This window comes from Neomonachus schauinslandi, chromosome 7 (genome assembly GCF_002201575.2).
Source record: "Neomonachus schauinslandi chromosome 7, ASM220157v2, whole genome shotgun sequence".
NCBI classification, from domain to species: Eukaryota; Metazoa; Chordata; class Mammalia; order Carnivora; family Phocidae; genus Neomonachus; species Neomonachus schauinslandi.
The window spans coordinates 21,499,165-21,522,443 of record NC_058409.1 but is presented as its reverse complement, the minus strand read 5'-3'; the positions used below and the strand labels follow the sequence as shown (position 1 = coordinate 21,522,443).

The following is a 23,279-nucleotide window of genomic DNA, read 5'->3' as shown; positions in this document are numbered from 1 at the left end:
TTCCACACTCAGTGGGGAGTCTGCTTGAGATTCTCTCCCTCTCCCCCTCCATTTGCCCCTCCCACCCCTGTGCACTCTATCTCTGAAATAAATAAATCTTTTATTTTTTTTTTTAAGATTTTATTTATTTATTTGACAGAGAGAGACACAGAGAGAGGGAACATAAGCAGGGGGAGTGGGAGAGGGAGAAACAGACTCTCCGTGGAGCAGGGAGCCCAATGCGGGGCTCGACCCAGGACCCTGGGACCACGACCGGAACGGAAAGCAGACCCTTAACGACTGAGCCACCCAGGCGCCCCTAAATAAATCTTAAAAAAAAAAATACATGTATGAAAAAAAATAGACAATTGGTATAAACTGAGAAACACAGATGAAAAAGTTACCTGGAACACAGCACAGAAAGACAAAGATGGATATGAAGACCAAAGAGATACATAGAAATCAGAACAAGAAGCTGAAATGTGAATTTATTAAGATTTCTAGAACGAATGGGAGATTTTTGTTCTGATTTTTAAAAGTGCACTTGGTAATATCAGACTTTTTTTAAAAAATCATTTTCATTGGCAGAAACCTCCTTGTAATCTGAACGTCTTTCTTACTACTAATTTGGTTGACATCCCTTTCCTTTCATTTCCTTCCTCCCTCCCTCCCTTCCTTCCTTCTTCTTCCCTCCTCTCTCTCTCTCTCCTCTCTCTCTCTTTCTTTCTTTCTCTTTTAATTCACCCTTGATGTATTCTGTTCTAAAAATGGCTGTTGGAGTCTTTGGTTCTATTTGGTACATCTACTTCTTGTTTGTTTCTTATAGGTGTTGTTTTTTATATTCTGGGTTCTAATAATTATTGGTTACATGTGTTGCAAATACATCACTAATTCCAAGATTCACGTTATTTCACATTGTGATTTGCCTTACAATCGATAGTGTCTTACAATTAAGAATTTACCGCATTGGTTTTTTTTTCTCTTCAGCAGTACATTATATAATGGTAAGTCTTAAAAATCAATGACAATAAAGGCACCTTAAAATCCATGAAATATGGTTGTCTTCTACCTCAGAGAAGTCTGTTTTTTCCCCCGGTGTTATTATGATATCTTTTGATACATAGAAATTTCAAATGTGAATATAGTTGAATTTATCAAGCATTTCCTTTATAATTAGCATTTTTGTGTTATTTAAAAAAACTTGTCTCTACCTCAAAAATATAAAATTAATTTTCTATATTTTCTGTTCTAATTTTTTATAAATTCAAACCATGTGATTCATTTTAACTTGTCTCCTTGTAAACAAACTTCTTAACATCATGTGTTCTGCTCTGGGTGTTCTGGTGTCTTTGTCAATTTCCCAAACACATGCAGCTGCCTTGTCCTATTTATCACATACTGTGCTTGATATGTGATAAAACAGATTTCCCTTCCATATTCTTTCTTCACTAGTGTCTTGGCAATTCTTAGGCCTAAGCTCCTCCATAACATTTAGAATCAGCCTATCAATTTTCCTCCAAAACTCCCTTTAGAATTTTTATGGAAATACATTCCATCACTAGGTCAATTTGAGGGAAATGGCCATTTGGTTTCATCTTTAGTCTTTCAGACCATGGGTATAGTTTATATCTTCATTGAGTTATACCCTCTTGATTGAATTATAAAATAGCTCAATAATTTTCCCTATATATCCTATGCATTTTATTATTAGTTGTATTCCAAAGAATTTTATTTTTTCCATATATTTAATAGAATTTTTGAATTAAATGTCTCACTGAAAAATGCTGGTATATAAAATGCAAGTGGTTACTGAATATTGCTTGGATATCTAACACATCACTTTCCTGTTAATTTTAATAATTTAATTGCATATTCTTTATTTTTTGCTTAAATGGAGACAATCATAACATCCACTGCATTTTAAGGCCTAAAATTTCCAATGCACTGTTGAATAGAAACAGTGATAATAAAATCCTCTCTTTGTTTCTGATTTTGAAAGGAATGCTTTTAATGCTTCACTATTTTTCAAAAGATATTTATGCATTTTGTGTAAATATCTTTAAGTAAGTTAATAAAGTTTCTACTTTGTTCTCTTTTGCCAAGAGTCTTTACCATGAATGTGTTTTGAGTTGTATGAAGGACATTTTCTTTATCCATTGTGATGATCATATGGTTTTTATCTTTAATTGTATTACATAGTTACATTTTAAGATTTTCTAATGTTAAACTACCACTGTATTTCTGGAATAAATCTCAAATAAAATAACCCTACTTGGTTATTTAAAAATACCTTGTGAGATGATATCTGCTAATATTTGGTTTAGAATTCTTTCATTTCTTTCCTGAGAGAAAAGCTTATTGTTTTCTTTCTTACACTGTCCTCTTCAGGATTTGGTAAAAATTTATATGGTTTTAATTCACCTTTTTCTATTCTCTAAAATAGCTTGTATAATATTGGAATGGTCTGTTCTTTGTAATTTTAGTAGAACTCATCTGTAAAATCCTTAGTGCTTGGTATTTGAAAGATTTTAAAGAATTGATTACCTTTCTTTCACTGCTCATAGATGAGAGAGACTATTTTTTTAGTCTAGTCTCTCAGCTAGAAGTGTTCACCTATCATTAATCATGTTTCTTAGCACAACCCTCATTTGTTGCTCTTTACATATATTTATGTATCATGATACAAATTTCTATTTTTTATCTAATGCAAAAATCATTACCAGTTCTTAAAATAAACTATAGGGTGAGGATTGTTGACCAGCCCCCCCCCCCCCCAGTCTATAAAGATTTGAGAGCACTGGATTTCTGGATTCCTTCTCTCTAAGTCATGGGAGGAGGTAATTAGTTATTGGAAAATATATTATTTTTCTATGGCTACTGTAATATATTACCACAAATTTAGTGGCTTAAAACACCCAAGTCTACTATCTTAAATTCTCTACATTAGAAGCTTGGCCCAGTTCTCACTGGCTAACATCAAGGTATCACAAGGCTTTCTATACATCTTTCTGGAGGCTCTAGGGGAGAATCCATTTCCTTGCTTTTTCCAGATACTACAGGCTGCTGATGTTTCACTTTCCTCCACCTTCAAAGGCAGTAATGATGAGTTGAAACCTTCTCACATTACATCTCTCTAGGCCTTTCTTCAGTAATCACATCTCCCTCTAACTCAGCTCTTCTGCCTCCCTCTTCAGCTTTTAAGGATCCTGGCAATTCCATTGGGCATAGAAAGACAGCCCAGGATAATCTCCCTATTTTAAGGTCGGTTGATGGGCAGCAGCCTTAATTCCATCTGCAACCTTCATTTCCCTGTGTGATGTAACCCAGCATATTCCCAGGTTCCAGGGCTGGAACCCATACATCTTTGGGGATCATTATCTTGTTGCCACAGAAAGTAAGGCAATTTCACCAGCAACACCAATAAACAGTTGCCACTTGCATCCAGAATTGTATATTATTTCTCCTGAAATTTGCTGATATCACAGAGTTCACCCAACCTAAGATCTTAAAATTCTGAATTACACTGGCACAATTTTATAGGTCTCTGGTTACAAAATGAATCTCAACTTCAAGAATGTTAGAGAGTGAACATGCATATGTGTTAGAATTGATACTGTGTTGATAAAAACATTTAATAGCATTTTTTCCTCCAGTATCTATATACCTATCCACCAATCTACCAAACCATACATGTGACAAAAACAACAGGAAAAAGTGACTGAGAAAATGGTAAAACAACTCTTACTTTTTACCTTCTAAACAGCTTTTCAAATATAAGATTAATAAATATGTACAAATTATCAAATGAATCATTTATTTATAATATCCCACAACTCCAATATAGCCTAACACATTTAAGATGTACATATCTTTTGCATCAGCAAATGAGCAAAATATCTTATTGTTGCAAAGTTAAAATGCTGATAAATAAGTTTTTTCCAAGTGTATATTTGCCATTTCTTTATATATTTTAATTTATACAATTTTATTCTGTAACTTCATTCACACGTAGCACTTCTAGCTGTATTGTCCTCTATTATACAAGTATATTACATTATAGAGGAAAGCTGACTCATTATTCTAAGATCTGAGGCAGAGGCCAGTACCACCACTTACTAACAGTGATGCTGGGCAAATTTGTAACCTCTCACAGGAATAAAAGGATGTGATAGAACCCAGTGCATACTGAATGCCAATTAAAAATGAGCCGCTTTTGCAAATGTTACAGTTTCACAACATTCTGTGGGGTCAATAATACAGCTTCTATTGCAAAGGTGAGGAATCCAACTTCCAATGCGTTAAATAATGTGCCCACGGGCACCTGGGTGGCTCAGTTGGTTAAGCGACTGCCTTTGGCTCAGGTCATGATCCTGGAGTCCCGGGATCGAGTCCCACATCAGGCTCCCTGCTCAGCAGGGAGTCTGCTTCTCCCTCTGACCCTCCTCCCTCTATGTTCTCTGTCTCTCATTCTCTCTCTCGCAAATAAATAAAATCTTAAAAAAAAAAATTTAAAAAAAATGTGCCCACATCCATGTAGGTAATAAACAGCAGAAGTCTGATTTAAATCTGGATGTCTGACTTCAAAATCCATACTCTGTTCTATTCTGGTGTTTTCTTCACCTATAAAGTAATAATGATAATAAAAGAGTTTGGATTTTGAAGGAATTAAGTGAGATAATGTTCATTAACATGTTGCTCAAATTATAATGCATAGCCTAAGTCTAACCATTGTTTCTAAAATACAGGCATTCTTCTTATGAATAATTCATGTTAATACCATAAATTAAAAGTTTTGCCTGCTGTCTTTCCTCTCTTACTATACCTACTAGGAGACGTAAGGGAAATTATAATCTTAAAGTCATCATTCAGGCCTATATTATCCACACTAATAAATAGAAAATTCATATTCCTTTCTCCTTCCTCTCATGCAAAGTGTTCATTATGTAGTATCCAAAGTGAAATGGGCTTCCTTCACATCAGTAATAGATAGAAGAGGCAAGAAGGTATATGCTGACTTAAGAAAATCATTTGACAGGTGAGCCTGGGTAGCTCAGTTGGTTAAGCAACCAACTCTTGATTTTGGCACAGGTCATGATCTTGGGGTCATGATCTCAGCGTTTTGAGATCAAGCCACACATTGGGCCCCATGCTAGGTGTGGAGCCTACTTAGGATTCTCTCTCTCCCTCTGCCTGTTCCTCTTCCACCAGCCCCCACCTCCCCCTAACTTGTACGAGCTCTCTCTCTCTCTCTAAAAAAAAAAAAAAAAAAAGCATTTGGCAAAAATACACCCCATAGTATTATATAAGGAGATTTGTATTTTTTTATTTTTTTAATTTTATTATGTTATGTTAATCATCATACATTACATCATTAGTTTTTTATGTAGTGTTCCATGATTCATTGTTTCAAAACCAAAAGACAACTGACAGAATGGGAGAAGATATTTGCAAATGACATATTAGATAAAGGGCTAGTGTCCAAAATCTATAAAGAACTTATGAAACTCAACACCCAAAGAACAAATAATCCAAACAAGAAATGGGCAGAAGACATGAACAGACATTTTTCCAAAGAAGACATCCAAATGGCCAACAGACATATGAAAAAGTGCTCAACATCGCTCGGCATCAGGGAAATCCAAATCAAAACCTCAATGAGATACCATCTCATAGCAGTCAGAATGGCTAAAATTAACAAGTCAGGAAACGACAGATGTTGGTGGGGATGCAGAGAAAGGGGCACCCTCCTACACTGTTGATGGGAATGCAAGCTGGTGCAGCCACTCTGGAAAACAGTATGGAGGTTCCTCAAAAAGTTGAAAATAGAGCTACCATATGACCCAGCAATTGCACTACTGGGTATTTACCCTATAAGGAGATTTTTAAATGTGTGTCAATGAATACTTTATTGAGCCCTAATCTCTTTTGTTTTGTGATACTAGAGATTGAGAGCTGTTAAGATGACCTGCAAGCTACATATGTTTGTTTAACTTTGGGAATAATTCATTGAGGAGTTTACCTGCTTCCTCTTAATAATAGCAGAAATTATTAATATTGCCCCATATTCTTTTTTCCTTATAAATGAGTATATGAGTATTAGGGAAAATCTACGTCTTATGTCTTACATCACAAGTTACAGAAATAAAAACCTTAAGTTGGTTTAAATAATAGAGGTATTTATTAGCTCACACATTTGGAAGCCCAGAGGTTAGCCCAGGCCCCTGGATGAAGGATGCAGTGATTCAACAATGCCATCAAGAAGGTGACCCCAAGAATCTAAGCACTCAGAAATAACGAGAGATCTCAGGAAGGGCATTGGACTTTCCAAATCCTATGTTATAGTATTTAAAACCAGTTTCTACCAGCTCTTAATGGACAGGATGGATAGAGAGAGGGACTGATTACAATGCTTTCCTGATGAACTCTGATTGTCCAAACACATCAAGGTACTTCATTATTCAAATGTGCTTTAAACCAGAAAATAAGCTTCATAGATAATATATATCATGAATATGTATGCTATTTTCAAATAACAGATTTAGCAAGATGTGAAACACAGTCATAATCAAAAGGAAATTTGTTTGCCTTATGTTAGCACTTGCTTTCTTAGGCTGTGCATCCACACTAGAAAGAGGTGGTTAGCATGCATAATTATGGGAGATACTGCCCCAGCTGCTGATTTCTCTCAGGTACTCGAATGAGGCAAGAAGTGGATCTACCTATATTAAAGAAGGCTTTAGGGGCAATATAGTTGTTTAAGTGGAGGAAAAGGTAATTGTCTTGATACAGGATTCATCAGTAATTCAAAGCTTCTGTGGTTAGGTTGACTAAAACTCTACATCGAGATTTAATTTCTGGAGATTCCGACAAGAAGAGGAGAGAAAAAAAAAAAACAAACTGCAGGAAGCAGGTGAGTTAACATTAGAAAGATCATCCCTAAATCAAGTCAGCTTTTCCTTGGGGGTCCAGATCTTTTTATGCTATAGCCCCTCGTGAGCCAAACATTCCTTTGATTCCATCATTAACTGCTTAACACTATTATAACTATTTTCCACTTACTATCTCAGATTTTCCTCACCCATGGTTGATGAGAACTTAAGATGATGGAACTAGTTAGGATGGATTTTTTTAAACACCTGTACCCCTTTATGCTGCTTTTGCCCTTTTTGGGTTGCTCATCTTACCAAGAACATATGACACATCAAAGATGGTTAAGCGAAAATACATCCTACCCTACAGAAATAGACCCCACATGACATGTCAAAACCAGACCATGACTCTTAACTATACCTTACCAATAATGCCTTATTATATACAACTACATGATTTTAAACTAATATATGTACATAGCAATATAATTAATATATGGTTATTATATAAATACAAATAAGTAAATTATACAGATATATCACTTAGGTTAGCATATATGTAGCCATTCTCTCGAAGAGCTGTGGTTTCATGAATTCTACTGGCTGTATGTTATATTTTAGGAATTTTAGATATCCAGGACAAAATACAGAAAATTTACTACTTCATATATAGAAAATCCTCATTTGCTGGGGAAATGAGATGGAGTTTCTTGACACGGTCTGCAAAGAACTTCAAGCATACATAACTCAAAAAAAAAAATTCATTAGCCTGAAAAAGGTCAATCATATTGACATTAATACATTTTGTCGAACCTATGGTACATCTCTGTGATAAGAAAATAAAACTCATGATATTCTTAAAGCATCGTTTAAAATTTTTCTCCAGTATGTAGTATATTTATGTCTTTAGGCTGTGTCATTAATAACTGAAGTGCTGACCAATGATTAAACACATAGGTTGGAAATACATACCTCCAACTTTCTAAAAACATTCCATTAAAACCAACGCTCTCAAATAATTTCCTATATTTAAACAAATGATGTAAAAAGTGTAAAAAAGTGTAAAAAATTTTACGTGCACTCACCGACAGTATCACATGGTTCATCTTTGTGAACACAGAAATCTTTCCTAAAAAGGAAACAGAAAATGGAAGTAAAAATAAACTTTTCCAGTCAATAGAGATTATGAGACTCGTTTTTGATAGTTATGTGAACAATTGAACCATATACTTTATCTCCAAGAATTTAATAGAACTGGGAAAGTAAGATTAACTAAATTTTAATTCTAAGAAAATATGAGAATTATTAAATTTTTAATGACACATTTTTCCTGGTATAATCCTGAAGCATGTTGCCTTATTTCATTAAAAATATTTCAAAAATTGGGCGCCTGGGTGGCTCAGATGGTTAAGCGTCTGCCTTCGGCTCAGGTCATGATCTCAGGGTCCTGGGATCGAGTCCTGCATCAGGCTTCCTGCTCCTTGGGAGCCTGCTTCTCCCTCTGCCTCTCTCTCTCTCTCTCTGTCTCTCATGAATAAATAAATAAAATCTTTAAAAAAATATTTCAATAATAAAGTTCTATCTTGTTTTGAATTTTACAGGATTTCCTTTTTTTATCACAAAAAATAGTATCTGGTATTGGGACATGGCTTTCTATTTGACAAATATTGTAAGATCTCTGCTTCACAGGCACAAAAATAATCTCCAGATAGAAGATTCAAATGTAAAAAATACAGTTTAAAAGAGCAAATATTTTGGGTGCCTGGGTGGCTCAGTTGGTTAAGTGACTGCCTTCGGCTCAGGTCATGATCCTGGAGTCCCGGGATCGAGTCCCACATCAGGCTCCCTGCTCAGCAGGGAGTCTGCTTCTCCCTCTGACCCTCCTCCTCTCATGCTCTCTGTCTCTCATTCTCTCTCTCAAATAAATAAATAAAATCTTAAAAAAAAAAGAGCAAATATTTTATATCGTACATTGGCAAAATTTTTAAAAGACTGATAGTAATCATTTTAAAAAGGGCATGAGGAAATTAGTATTTTTTACACAGGCAGGGTCTAACCATGAAGAATATTCTACATTTTGCTATTTGAATACTGTATCTTGAAGAGCTTCAGAGACCAACTATATGAAAGCACAATTTTATCTACCTTTTGAATTTTACCAGCTATGTGACCTTAGGCAATTTACTTAACCTTCCTATGCCTCTGTCATCTCTACAAAAAAGAGGGGGTAATAATGACATCTATCTACCATGTAGGTTTATAGTACAGATTAGGTGATTTAACATATAGAAAACATACATACATACATACACACATTTATTTATTTATTTAAAAGAGACCACAGGCAGGGGGAAAGGCAGAAGGAGAGGGACAAGCAGACTCCAAGCTGAGCAGGGAGCCCAACATGGGGCTCAATCCCAGGACCCTGAGATCAACACCTGAGCTGAAGACAGATGCTTAACCTGACTCAGCCACCCAGGCACCCCCATGTATATAACACCTTAATGTGAGTTTAGTGAATGTGTTGGATAAGTTAACACCCAGAAAACTTTAAAAGAATGCCAGGCACCTAGTAAGCTCTCCAAAATTAATTGTTGATGTTTTTGTTGTATTTTGTTGTTCTTGCAGCTATTTCTATACTATAAGCAATTTCCTACTGATAAGCAAAGATGTTTAGATCCTACAGAATTTTTACTATTACAAACAATACAATAATTAGTCTTTGTGTGTGTGTGAGGGAGAAATAAAAAAAATTGTTATTTATTCCTCTGTTATAGCCATCTGAATGCTGTTCTAAATGAAAAATGATGAAAATTAAGTGCAACACTCCTGTCAATTTCACCAATGGCATCTACTTTGATGATTACAATGGTTAGTTTTCAATTCACATTTTGCTTGGCTCATCAGGAGCAGCTGTGATTTAATATCTGTGCATAGTTTTGTAAACATGCCATGCTCATTTAAAATGTAAAGAAATAAACAAAGAACCCAACTCTTAAATATAGAGAAGTGGTGGGTGCCAGAGGGCATGTGGGTAGGGGGAATGGGTGAAAAAGGTGAAGGGATTTTAAGAATACGTGTATGGTGATGAACAGTGAGTAAGGTATAGAGTTGTTGAATCACTACATTGTACACCTGAAACTAATGTAACACTGTATCTTAACTATCCTGGAATTAAAATTTTAAAAACGTATATTCTCAAATTGTTTGGAGCAAAGCTATACATGTGATCTAGCTATATAACCAATTCTGATATAAAACTGCTTAAGAGAATGAGAAATTCTGAATTTATTTTTAAACCTGTTACTGAAAAAGAGGTGTTAAAATTCCATTGTGGTTATACATTTATTGTTTCCTTCTGATTCTGCTGATTTTTCCTTTATGTTGAAACTAAGTTATCTCTCTGAATTTTTAGAATTTATTTTGAATTAGTTTTTACTATTGTATAGAAATCCTATGTACCCTAATGTTTTCTGAGTTAAAAACTATTATGTTTGATATTAACAAATACTAATATATTAGTAATACATTGAGATTTGCTTGGTATTATCTTTTTTCCTTGTTCTACTTTCAGCTTTCATTTTCTCTAGGTCTCTTATAAACAGTATACAGCTAAAATTATAAAACCTATTTATATAACATAGAAGTGAATTTAATATCTTATTATGGATATATTTGGATTTCTCTATTATTTGTAAATTCTATTACCCAAGTTATACTTTTGTTCTTTTCTTCTTTGTTTTTCTCTTCCTTCCTATCTAGTTTTATTTTCCTTTCTCTCTCTCTCTCTCTTTTTTTTTTTTTTTTTGCGACTGCTTAAAAAGTCACATTAGATTGTATTTAATTTATGGTTACTTCCACATTTAAATTACATTGTATTAGTTTCCTATTGTTGCTGTAAAAAATTCCACAAATATAATGATTTAACATAAGTGTATTATCTTACGGTTTCAAAGTCAGAAGTCTGGATTTCACTGGGCTAAAACCAAGGTATCAGCAGTATTGGGTTCCTTCCAGAAGCTCTAGGTGAGAATCCATTTCCTTACCTTTCCCAGCTTCTAGAGGTTGCTGTACTTCTTTTTTCTTTGTTTTTAAGATTTTATTTATTTATGTGTCAGAAAGATTGAGAGACAGAGCGTGCACAAGCAGGGGGAGCGGCAAGCAGAGGGAGAAGCAGGCTCCCTGCAGAGCAGGGAGCCCAATGCGGAGCTCAGTGTGGGGCTCGATCCCAAGACCCTGGGTTCATGACCTGAGCTGAAGGCGATGGAGCCCCCAGTTGCCCTGAGGTTGCTGTACTTCCTGACTCACAGTTCCCTTCCATCCTCAAAGCTGGAAATGGTATCACTTGCTCAGTCTCTGCTTCCATCATCACACCTCCTCCTTTGACTCTCTTGCCTCCCTCTTTCCCTGTCACCTTGATTACATTAGGCTCCCCTAGGTTATCCAGGATAATCTCCCAATCTCAAAATCTGAAACATAATCACATCCACAAAGACCCTTTTGCCCAGGTAAGATAACACAGTCACAGGGGCTATGGATTAGAACAGGGACATTATTCTGCCTACCACGTTCACTTGAAATGTCTAAAGTTAAAAACTATCTTCAGGCTCCTCCTGAAGAAAAGATGTCAAATGCTTTTAATCCAACCTCCCTTCAATCTTTTGTGTTATTTATATATGACATTATAATTCTATCTCAATTTTTCTAATCTCAATTTACATTTTCTAAACCATTATTAGATTTGCCCATGTATTTAACAATATATTCTCTCAGTAATATCTTGGATCTTTACTTTCTAGAGAGCTCATTATTCTTTAAGTACATCCTTCAGGATTTCCTTCAGTGAGGATCTATGAATAATAAACTGTTCCAGACTTGGTTGCCCATGTACTTATTCATAATGGAACAGTAGCCAAGTACAGAATTTTAGGTTAACTTTACTGGTCCTCAGCATGTGACAAATATTATTTCATTTCTTTCTAGCATTTATAAATATAGGTCAGTGTATATAAAAAAATATATATATATATATATACAAATAAATATATATATACACACACAAGTTGGTGATCAACTTGCTCTTCTTTCATGCATTGGGTTTCTGGTTAATTTTTTTTTTAAAGATTTTATTTATTTATTTGAGAGAGAGTGAATGAGAGAGAGCACATGAGAGGGGGGAGGGTCAGAGGGAGAAGCAGACTCCCTGCCGAGCAAGGAGCCCGATGCGGGACTCGATCCTGGGACTCCAGGATCATGACCTGAGCCGAAGGCAGTCGCTCAACCAACTGAGCCACCCAGGCGCCCTCTGGTTAATTTTTTATTGAGAAATAAATGACATATAACATGGCTTTTGGTTAATTTTAAGATTTCTTTTTGTCTTTGTAGTTCTGCTGTCCCACCTAGATGTGTCTAGGTACTGATTTTGTTTTTATTTATCTTCTTAGGTACTTGGTATGTTATCTAATTATCTATTTAGCCTATTCCTCTCATACTCTCTCTAGTGTGCTAGAACTCCTTTAGGTGTATTTTTGGTCTTCTCATTCTGATGTCTGTAACTCTAAAGCACTCTTTTGTAATTCCATCTCTTAACTACTCTATGCAGCCTTCTGGTAGGATTTCGCGGATTTTTCATCCAATCCACTACTGCTCTCTTCAGCTGCATCTAATCTCTCCAACTCAGAAATTGAGATTTTAAGTATAACTACATTCCTTTTATAAACGTTTTATTTTCCTCAATTTTCAAATTAACTTCTTTCCCAAAAAGTATCTTATTCTCATATTTCATTTTTTGGTGTGATCGTTCAATCATGTAAATATGATTTTTTAAAATAATCCCAGCTTTTTAAATTATTCTTTACTGGAATTCCTGGCTCTTACAATGGAAGATGCTGTCATTTTGTGCTTTGAAATTCTCTTGTGAACTCATTTAGTTGTACTTTATTTGCAGTTGCCTTGTGTGGTGTCAATCAAGAGAGGGCCCCTTCAGAGTAGTTTTAACTATGCTTTCAACAACAAGTGTTTCAATGTTGAAATCCTATTTGTGGTAATGAATACCCAGACAAGCTGTTTTTTTTCCTGACCTGGGGTAATGACTGAAACAGAATGCTTCTTGTTGACAAACTGTCCTTGTTTGCTGAGCTTCTACCAGATCCCACTTTTATCAAGGGTGGAGTTATCTAAGGGTTCTGGCTATATGCAATCATTTCAGCACCACTTCCCCACTTTGCAAAGCCTCAAAGTTTTTTCTTCATGTGTTAAACCTAAGAATCCAGATTTTTAGGTCCAACAAACTCCTCTCAGGGCAGCTACCACTTTAACTCAGAAGCTCCACATTTTTTTTCTCTTTCTCTTTCTTTCTTTTTCTTTCTTTCTTCCTCTTTCTTTCTTTCTTTTCTTTCTTTCTTTCTTTCCTTTGCTCATCTGTGCATGTAAAAGGATTTTTATTGTATTTTTTCTACAATTCCAAGATGTCTCTAATGGGAACACTTTATGATTATCTAGTAAGTCAGATTATCATATAATTAAAGGAAGTAGATACAATTTGTAACCTACCATATGGTAATTAATATAGAGAAATACATATCTACTGTTAACATTAGAACTTAATGTACATAGAATCAAGCCATATAGGTCTTATTCTATTATTACACTTTATATTATGCAGCTTCCTTTTCCAAACTATTAAAAAGACTGTATAACTGCCTCAATGAGATGTTCACATTGACCTCAAATAATATTTTACTTTTTTTTCAAAGATAGCTTCCTACAAGTGGAGATTATGTTAATTACGAATTATTGTAAAAATTAGTAATCACTACAATACTGCCATTTCCCTTCCACAAGGTTGCAGCAGAAAGAAAATTTGTGTGGACAGCCGTGGATATGAATGGACTACAGAATGAAGTAACTTAATATCAACAATTAATCATTATAACTTTTTACTATTCCTTCTGGCAAATATCTGACAGACATGATTTCTATAAAATAGATACAGAATCAATCCTTGATTACTAGAGTAAAGGAGAGAAGGGTAGAGTTCAAAAAAGATGAAACATAACCTTAAATAATATATTTTCAACACAAGGCACAAAATGGACTTAATATAAATTTAATACATTTAAATCATATTCAGTATTTAGGAATATGTTTACTGTTCTGCAGTTATAAATAGCAAAATAATACAAATTTGATAAGTAATCACATGAATTTCTTCACAAAGAATCATCTGAACTTTTATTATTCCTGTGGGTCTCTTAGCTAAGAACACCTCTCTGATATTTCACTAGGATTCAGGGAAGGCAGAAAAGGAGACCCTCTTGCAGGTTATAATTTCTTCTTCCTTTTCTCACTTAATTAATTCCACCCTTAAATATTTGGCTCTGGTTTGTTTTAGCAGCCATGCTTTCTCCTGTCTCTGGTTCATACTGCATATCAGAGATATCTTTGGTCTAGAGAGGACCTACTGCAGAGACCTCTCATTGGACTGCAAGGGAGTGGGTCATACCCAAAATGCAATACATACAATGCAGTGTTACAATGTGCTATCTACTGATAACTGTGTATTTCCAAACAACAAAAACAGCACAACATATTTTCACTACTTTAAATTTTTAAATGTTTTTTTTCAAATAGGCAATTATTTTTTATTCTGATGAATCTGAAAAAACTAGTTGATCCATTCTGGATATATGAAAGTTGGCTGTTATCACTTGATACATTAATCTTCACTGCACAAAACATCTTTTCTTTTGTATATAGAAGATAATCTTATCAATATTTGCATATGCCTTAAAAATCTACTGTTCCAACTGAATTAATGCTTTAAAGTAGGTTAATTTTTGTTAATTATTAAAAAGTAAATAGCAAAGAAAAAGAAAATTTCATGAACTAAACAGACAGAATGTCCGTCAGCACTGAGTGTCTTAATATTTAAACCTTGTTTTTGTAAAATTTAAAAAAAATCTTTCTGAAAACACATGCCCAAATTAGAAAGACAACTCTAAATAAATGAGGGAAGACACACTGAAATTTTATCCCATGAAAGTTAATCACTCGAAATACCATACCCTAAACTTCTAAGTTAAACCAGTGTACAGCACCCTTTTCAAATATTCAAGACACAAAACTAAAAACTTTATACATCTGAACAAAACATTCACTGGAACACTTGTTCCCAGGATTATAAGTGAAAAATTTTAAAATCCAAGTCATTGCTTGACAGCCACTGAGGAAGACCCTAACTATCCCCTACTCACCTCTCCACTGAGCAACGACCTCCAAATATATCATATTTCACCAGCTTCTAATCACAGAATCTGCCTCCCCACCCTATCCTGACCCAAACCCACTCTTTTCAGAGGATCTAAAGTGAATAATACAGTAGGAAAATACGAATGGCCCTGAATCATCCAAATCTAGTGGTTGACATTTCTAGAGTTTCCATCCTCACTGTCTTTCTTGATGTGTAGTTTCTCAATTCTTCCTCTGATTTTAAGTACTACATAGAATTTTCTCCCTCTGCCAAAAAATTCCAGAGAGACACCTCTTTCGGTGCTCAACTTGGGCAAATTTGGTCTCTGTGGCTCAAAACCAACAAAAACTGATGTAGGAAAATATCTCCCCATGGTGGTGGAACATATTCAGAATGAATATAACTACTGATGAAGAGGAATGGAAAAGGTTTGCTGACATTTTTATTATAAGTAAATGATGAGATATATTTAGCCCTTTTCTGCATCAGAAGATATAAAAATCAAATTTATCACAGGGATACCATGCCTGGATGTATAGGCTGTGCACTGCTTAATTCTCGGGGTACATTTACATACACAACAATGTAAAAAGTTCCCTCCACTGTTGCGTAGTGCACAACCTAAACAATTAGATGTGGTTGGATTCATTAGGTGCCTCTTATATGCCAAGCAGTGGATAAAAGGGAAGAACACAAAGATAAGTGAAAAAGGCTTCTACCCTGAAGACAAAGAAGAGGGTGACACACAGTCATTTCTGTAATGTGATAAGGGCCCCACAATCAGTGAGTTAGAGGCCTGAGGAATTGTATTAAATAATGAATAGTTCTATTTTGCAATTCCCTTTGCCAGCGAACAAATGGAGAAAGAAACACCCACGACAGATGATACTGAATAATATGGTAATGCAGAAAATTAAAGAATCACATAAAAATCACAATCTTCACCGTAGGGCCAAGAATCACTGAGTGTAAAGTATATTCAGATGTAGATGGAAAGGGATTTTTTTTCTTTTTCTAAACATACAATACATCATATCATAATGCGTGAGGCTGCAACATAACTATTTGATTTACATAATGTGAAACAAGGGACTTCATCTGCAACTAAACAACATGATAAAACTATGACAAATGCACTGCTTATTTTCAAGGGCACTTAGAGTCCTTGACCCAGCCAGTTTCTACTCAACAAACAAATGAATAAAGCAAATTATTTCAAAAAAAAAAATGCAAGGTCTTTTCTCCAAAAGCACTGGATGTACCCCTCAGTACTACTGAAGAATAAATTGTGAGCATCATTTTAAAAAACTTTGATCAGACTGTAATTCTTAATCTTCAATTCTTCCATTGTCAACCTCTTTCAAGAGGGCCCAAATAATGTATTTTTAACTTCATAATAATCAAAGTTTTGAGAGGCGAGTGATGGGGGATAGTGATTTGTTTGCTGCCTAGACCTGTGATTATGCAGATTGAAATTCTCTCATCCTTGGCTCGTGTGGGCTCAGCGCGCCTGAAGACTGCATCACAAAGTTTCATAATGTGAGTTTATGGAAATGATACTGTTAGAATCTGGCAACTGGGAAGGCCAATAAATTCTGTTCAAGTTCTGATTTATATTGAAAAAAATGAAATGTAGCCTTTAATTTCCAAGAATGAAGATGCATCTGAGAATAAGTCTCACTGTGCAGTTTTATAGTGCCCTGGAATATACCTATAAATGATTCATTCAGAAATTATTCTATGAGTTGTATCAAATTAATATATTTCTACCATTTGTATATCTTACTAAATTTTCTATCTTACTTGCCAATGGCATTAGTTTAAAACTAACTTTCAGAAGTATTGCATGCACATAAACCAAAAACATTTCAGTAAATATGAGAAGCAAAGCATCATTAACAAAATTAAAGTCTAAATTTAAGAGTATTTTCCAAAGAAACTTACGTCTTCTTCACGATTTCAAGGAGAACTGTGATAGTTACACTAAGAAATCATAGAGTTGACAGCTGAGAGGACATGTTTTGTGTTTGTTACTATGAGCCCATAAGCACTGGGTCAGCTTTAAAATATTCACTTCATTGTATCACACAGAACAATTTAATAAATTTATTATGGCAGATAGGTTTGGATTTATGAAAACATTATTTGTTTTACTTGAAACCCAAATTAACAGCTATCTAAAATTCCTTCCTAATGTGCTCACATAACATAACAATGTTTAATAATTATCTAAGATAAGAATATATTAGAAACTAGTCATTCTGAGGCTAGCTTGTCTCATGTGGACGAGACCACGGAATCCATGGAGATTTAAATTTTTATTTTATCTTTCATAACTTCCTTACAAAGCTAAAGATTTGATCACCTTTATGTTTACACTAACTAAAAAGGGATTCTTCTACTTCAATTACTCAAACCTTTAATTTAGACTTTACTGATCAAATGGTGCTAGGCCACTTAGAATAGACATAACACATTCCCTCTGGTGGGCTGATTTTCATTGTTATGGCACTGATATGGACTGATATGGAGAAACAGGGATCCTTCAAATAAGCCTGATTCCCAGGAGGAAATAAAAGGAGAATTATTAGTCAGCAGCTACCAGTATTTTATGTGTGTATATCCTTTGATAGTTTTTTCCTATTTTCAACCAAAAATTTTTCTATTTTCTATTTTATTTCTATTTATTCCCATGTGATCCAAAAATCAAAAGCAACCTATTAGGTCTTATTCTAAGTTCTAGCTATCAGAGTACAAAAAATTGAAATCAACATTTCTACTAAAGGATTGAAGAGGTGTACAAAGATTTTTTTTTCCATAAAACATGAAATGACAGCAAAACCATAGCAAAGTTTACCCCTCAACAAAGGTTTCTGCATTGGGTTTTGAACAAAAATCCTGTTTAGACAATGAAACGTTGATTTTCTTTTTTTTTTTTTCATTTTTTTTACTTTTTTATTTTATTATGTTATGTTAATCACCATACATTACATCATTAGTTTTTGATGTAGTGTTCCATGATTCATTGTTTGCATATAACACCCAGTGCTCCATATTGAATGGAGCACTGGGTGTTATATGAAACGTTGATTTTCTATCCATAACTAAAAGACCCCTTAGAAATAACCATGTCAGAATGCATTAGCCACAAATGAGTTTTATATACTTGTCGCCTGATGAGATCTGTCTTCCTTCTCATGGTTGTTAGGTGTTCAAAATAATGCTTCTGAGACTGAAGAGGATGATACTCATAATTTGATTACTAATTCATATATTTTTCTCATTAAAATGTAGTGTATTTCTTATAGAAATTTAAGAAATACAAGAATAAAGTTAAAACATTAGCTTATAATCCCACTATCTGGGAATACTTATAGTTAACATTTTAAAGTTTATTTCTCCAGTTTTATTTCCCATGTATTCGTATAACTAAATACATTGTATATAACTAAATACATGTAAAATACATATAATATTAGGATCATACTCTCTACATGCATGTCTTCCCCCACCAACACTGTGATGTTAATTTCATTCCTCATTTCTAATACCACTTTTCTCTTCAAAGTCCTGAAAAAAGAAACTGTTGTGTCCACTATTTTTTAAATATGTTATAAAGGTTTAAAAGCCACTCTTAACTAACCCTTCTTACCTCCCTTGTTGCTAGTTTTCCCTAGCAATATAAGACAAAATAAAATGATGATTCTAGTGATGATTCTTAAATGTGTTAAGATAATGTGGGATGAAATTATAATTCTTTCTAAATTTTTTTGAGTGTAGTTGACACACAATGTTACAAAATTATCATTTTATAAAAAAGGAAAGTGAATTTTAACTATGGGCTGACAAAACTATAAATATAAAAACACTTATAATAATACAACAAATGGTCTTTCTGAGAGTAGGTCTTCCACATGAGTACGAGTCTACACACAGGATCTTACACAATTATTTGTTTGGAGTAAAATTATTGAACATTCACTGTTTGGTAGATATTATACAAGATGTCTTATATTTTTGACCTGGTACTACTATCCTCATTTTGTTGATAATGACAAGACTCAGAGAGGTCATTTAATCAATTCAAAATCACCAGCCAATATTTGGACAAACACAGGTCATTTCTATTTGATCATCTTTCTTACTGAGTTTTAATCTTTTTTATATTTATATACTATATATGTGTATACACATACATACAAATATAATTTCCAATAAAAACGCTTTGGTAGACAGAAGTATTGCCACTATTTTCTCCAATCCAGGGCTTGTCTTTTCATTTTCATATCAATGTCTTTTGGACATAAGATGGTTTAAATTTTGAAGAAGTCCAAATGATTATTTTTAAGAATTTTTGATTAGTGCTTTTCTTGTATACTATCCAAGAAATCATTATCCTCCCTATAGTCATGTAGATATTCTCCATTTTTCTTTCTTTTTTTTTTTTTTACTAAGAATTTGATAGCTGTAGCTTTCATGTAGCTTTCTATGCTCCATTACGAATTAACATCACATAAGTTGTAAAGCAGGGTTGAAATTCATTTTTTTTCACATGGTTACCCAGATGTTGTAGAGTCATCTCATTGATAGACTATCTTCCCATCACTCAATTATATTGGTGGGTTTTTTGAGAGTCAACTGACCATATATGTATGGTTATATTTCCAGATTCTTTATTCCACTTCATTCATCTTTACCAAGTTTCTGCCCAAACCCCATTGTTTTGATTACCAAAGCTTTATAATAGGTTTTGAAATCAGATAATATAAGCCCACTCAGTTTATTCTTCTTTTACAAAATTGTTTTGACTCTTCTATATCTTTTCTTTTTCCAAATACATGTTGGAATCAGCTTGCCAATTTCTACAAAAAAAAAAAAAAGCTGGCACAAACTTTCATTGAGATTATAGTGACTCTCAGTCAATGTGAGGAAGATGGACATCTTGATAATATTTAGTCTTCCAATAAATAAAAACCTTTATTTAGATCTTTAATTTCTCTCAGAAGTGCTATGGAGGTATCATTTTAGAGGTTTTACACATTTTTTTATTTTTCTTATATCTTTTATGGTTTTGGAGGTTACCATAAAATTTTTCCAACTGTTCATTTCTACTATATATATAAATAAAATTGTTTTTATAAATTGACTTTATATTCTGTGGCCTTGAAAAATCCAGTTATAACTTCTGGCAATTTTGCTGCTTTATTTCTTAAAATTTTCTTTGTACCGAGGTGTATCATCTGTGAAGAGAAATGCTTTTAATTTTTTCTTCCCAATATGTATACCTTTCTTTTTCTTTTTCCCACCTTATTATACTGGCTCTGATCTTCAGTACAAAACTGAATAGAAGTATAAGAGTGGACATCCTTGCCTTGCTTCCAATCCTAATGGGAAAACATTTGTTTTTCACCATTAAGCGTGATGTTAGCTGTAGATTTTTTTGTGTATACATGTGTAGATACCCTTTCATAGATTAAGAAAGCACATTTAAGAATTCATTGAGAGGGGCACCTGGGTGGCTCAGTCAGTTAAGCGTCTGACTCTTGATTTCAGCACAGGTCATGATCTCAGGGTCCTGATATTGAGCCCGGGCCCAGCTCAATGTTCAGCAGGGAGTCAGGCCTGCATCAACCTCCATGCTCAGAGGTTCTTTCTCTCCCTCTTCCCCTCCTTCCACTCTCTCTGTCTGTCTCTTTCAAATAAATAAATCTTTTTAAAAAGTTCATTGAGAATTTTTGTTGATACATACATTAGAGATACCATTTTTATTGTCTTTTGGACTCATTTTTTTCTGATAGGAAGTCAGTCATCGATCTTAGGATTGTTTCCTCTGTGTAACGTATCTCTTTCTCTGGCCAATTTAAAACTTATTTTCGGTATCTTTGGTTTTCACTCATTTACCTAAGATACACCTAGGTCTATAAGGGTTATGTTTTTTTTTTCCATCAATTTGGGAAACAATTTTGCCATTACATCTTCAAATAATTTTTCTTACCCATTCTCACTCTCTTCTGTTGAGATTCCAATTACAATACTTTGAACGGTAAATGCAACATCTGAACTATCTCAGGGTCAGTTTTTATTGACTACTTTTCCTTGACCATGGGTCACATTTTCATGTTTCTTTGCTTGGCTAATTTTTATTATGTTTGAGACATTGTAGATGATAATGTTAAAGAGATTCAGGATTCTGTTATCTTCCTCTGAAGAGGGCTGACTCTTGTTCCAGAGGCAGTTCAATTACTGGCAGGTCACTCTGAACTTAGCAAGGTTTGAGTTTATTCCTTGGTAGGGAGGATCTATCTAAGCTCAAGATAATTCCCAAGCTTTTGTAAATTGGTGGGACTCAACCTCCAAATTCTATCTTCCCTAATTATCTTATAGGTGCTTGGTTTCAGACTTTGTTAGGGTAGGTCAGAGTAGACATTTCTCCAGGTCAGTGTCCCTACTATGAAGGCTCAGCCTTCCTGTTTTCTCAGCTAAGTACCAGGAGTGATGACAAGGTATTAATAAAGTTGCTCCACTCTTGTGGCCTGAATCTACTCAATTCCTAGCATCTTTTAAAAATCTAACCTCCATAGTTATAGCACTCTGATGCTTTTGGAAAGTTCCTATCTATATATATTCAGACCAACCTTGCAAAGTACTCAACAGATGGTCTACACATGGACTTCTTGGCACCATTCCTTGCATGGGACCCTCATCTATGGTATCCTCAGCAGGACTGCTGTGCTTTACCTAGATTCCAGCTTGCTGCACCAAAGAATTGTCCCAGCAAGAAGCTGGGTTGACTGTGGGGCTCATTTAATAAATTTTCCTTCTTTCAGAGATTGCAGTATTGCACTGCTCATGCTCCAATGACTAAAGCATTTGCCTCATGAATATTCTTCAGTTTTATCATTGTTTATTGTATAAGTCCAGTAGCAGGTCCACCTACATAGCTGGAAGTGCAAGTCCAAGTGTGTTCTTGCAATATATTTTTTTCACCTTTATGAATAATTTATAACTAGAATAGTTTTTATATAATTCAGCAACAAGAAGCTATCATGAAGTCAATAGACCCAATACAGAAAATCATGGTTAGGTGTTACTATGTATTTTGTGATGTGAAATGTCAATACTATTGATACTAACGTGCCAGAGAATAATGAATTACTAGTCATTTTTAATAACTCTAAGCAAGAAATTTATTATTACTAACATAGAGTGCTCTTATAGAGTATATTGTTGCTCATTATTTCACCTTTTTATATTTACCCTTAATGCTGCATTACAAATATGTGTTAGTAGTAGGGACATTCACAATGTAAACAAAAATTAATTAGCTAGAGATTTAATTGAAACTTTTTTCTCAGATGGTAACATTAAGTTTATAAATTGCTGAGTTTAACATATTGGGTGCTTTATTCATATGGTGATGACTGTTGAAGTTCCACCAAAATTCACTTATCATCATCAATGGCTATGTCTTCATATCAGAAATTGAGGGTAAAAATCTTTTTTGAATTAACTAGCCAAAAGTTTTGTCAATATGCCATCCAAAATGTGCCTGTTCAGAAATCAGTTATTATAAATTGAGGGAGATGACAAAAATCATTATGCCAAAAGTTTTTTGGAACACAAAACCTGGAATAAAAGCATTCTCTGAAGAAATTAATCCAATTAACAGCACAGCCATCAAATTAGGAATGTCATTTAATTGGCTTTGGAAAATTTACCTTGTTATAAGTATAGCTGCATCCACGGAAGTCATGTCCTCTCCCCAGCTTGTTGACATCTCTAAATGTATATCATTCTTTTTGCCAAATTCTTCATGCTGCCACTTACAAAAACTCTCTAGCATTTTCTCTCCATGGTGCCCAATATATAGATCTGCCTGCAAAAGAAGATATTTCACTTTAAGGCAAATTATTCTCAGATATACAAAAAACTAAAAACTGAGGAGACATCATGAATTACTAAAGCAGACTGCTGACCATAACAACATTAATTAGAACCTGGAAGACATTCAGAATTAATTTAGCCTGAGCTAAAAATCTTGAAACTTTGTGAGGGTAAAATAACTACAAAATCTGTTCCATACTATTCTGAAAAAGAAGAGCAGTGTATTAAAAATGTGGAACTTTGAGACTTAAATGACTTAATTATTTCTACAACTTAGAAACAAATGTTTTCCAAAG

The 23,279-nt window shown here is 34.2% G+C and overlaps 1 protein-coding gene across 1 annotated transcript in view; it reads right to left on the bottom strand.

Annotated features, from left to right (window-relative positions):
• ADAMTS19 (ADAM metallopeptidase with thrombospondin type 1 motif 19) overlaps positions 1–23,279 on the bottom strand; it is a 257,812-nt gene that overhangs the window by 171,980 nt on the left and 62,553 nt on the right. Inside the window, 2 exon segments of the mRNA XM_021701899.1 lie at positions 7,934–7,977; positions 22,818–22,975. Of these exon segments, the coding sequence (XP_021557574.1) occupies positions 7,934–7,977; positions 22,818–22,975 (202 nt within the window).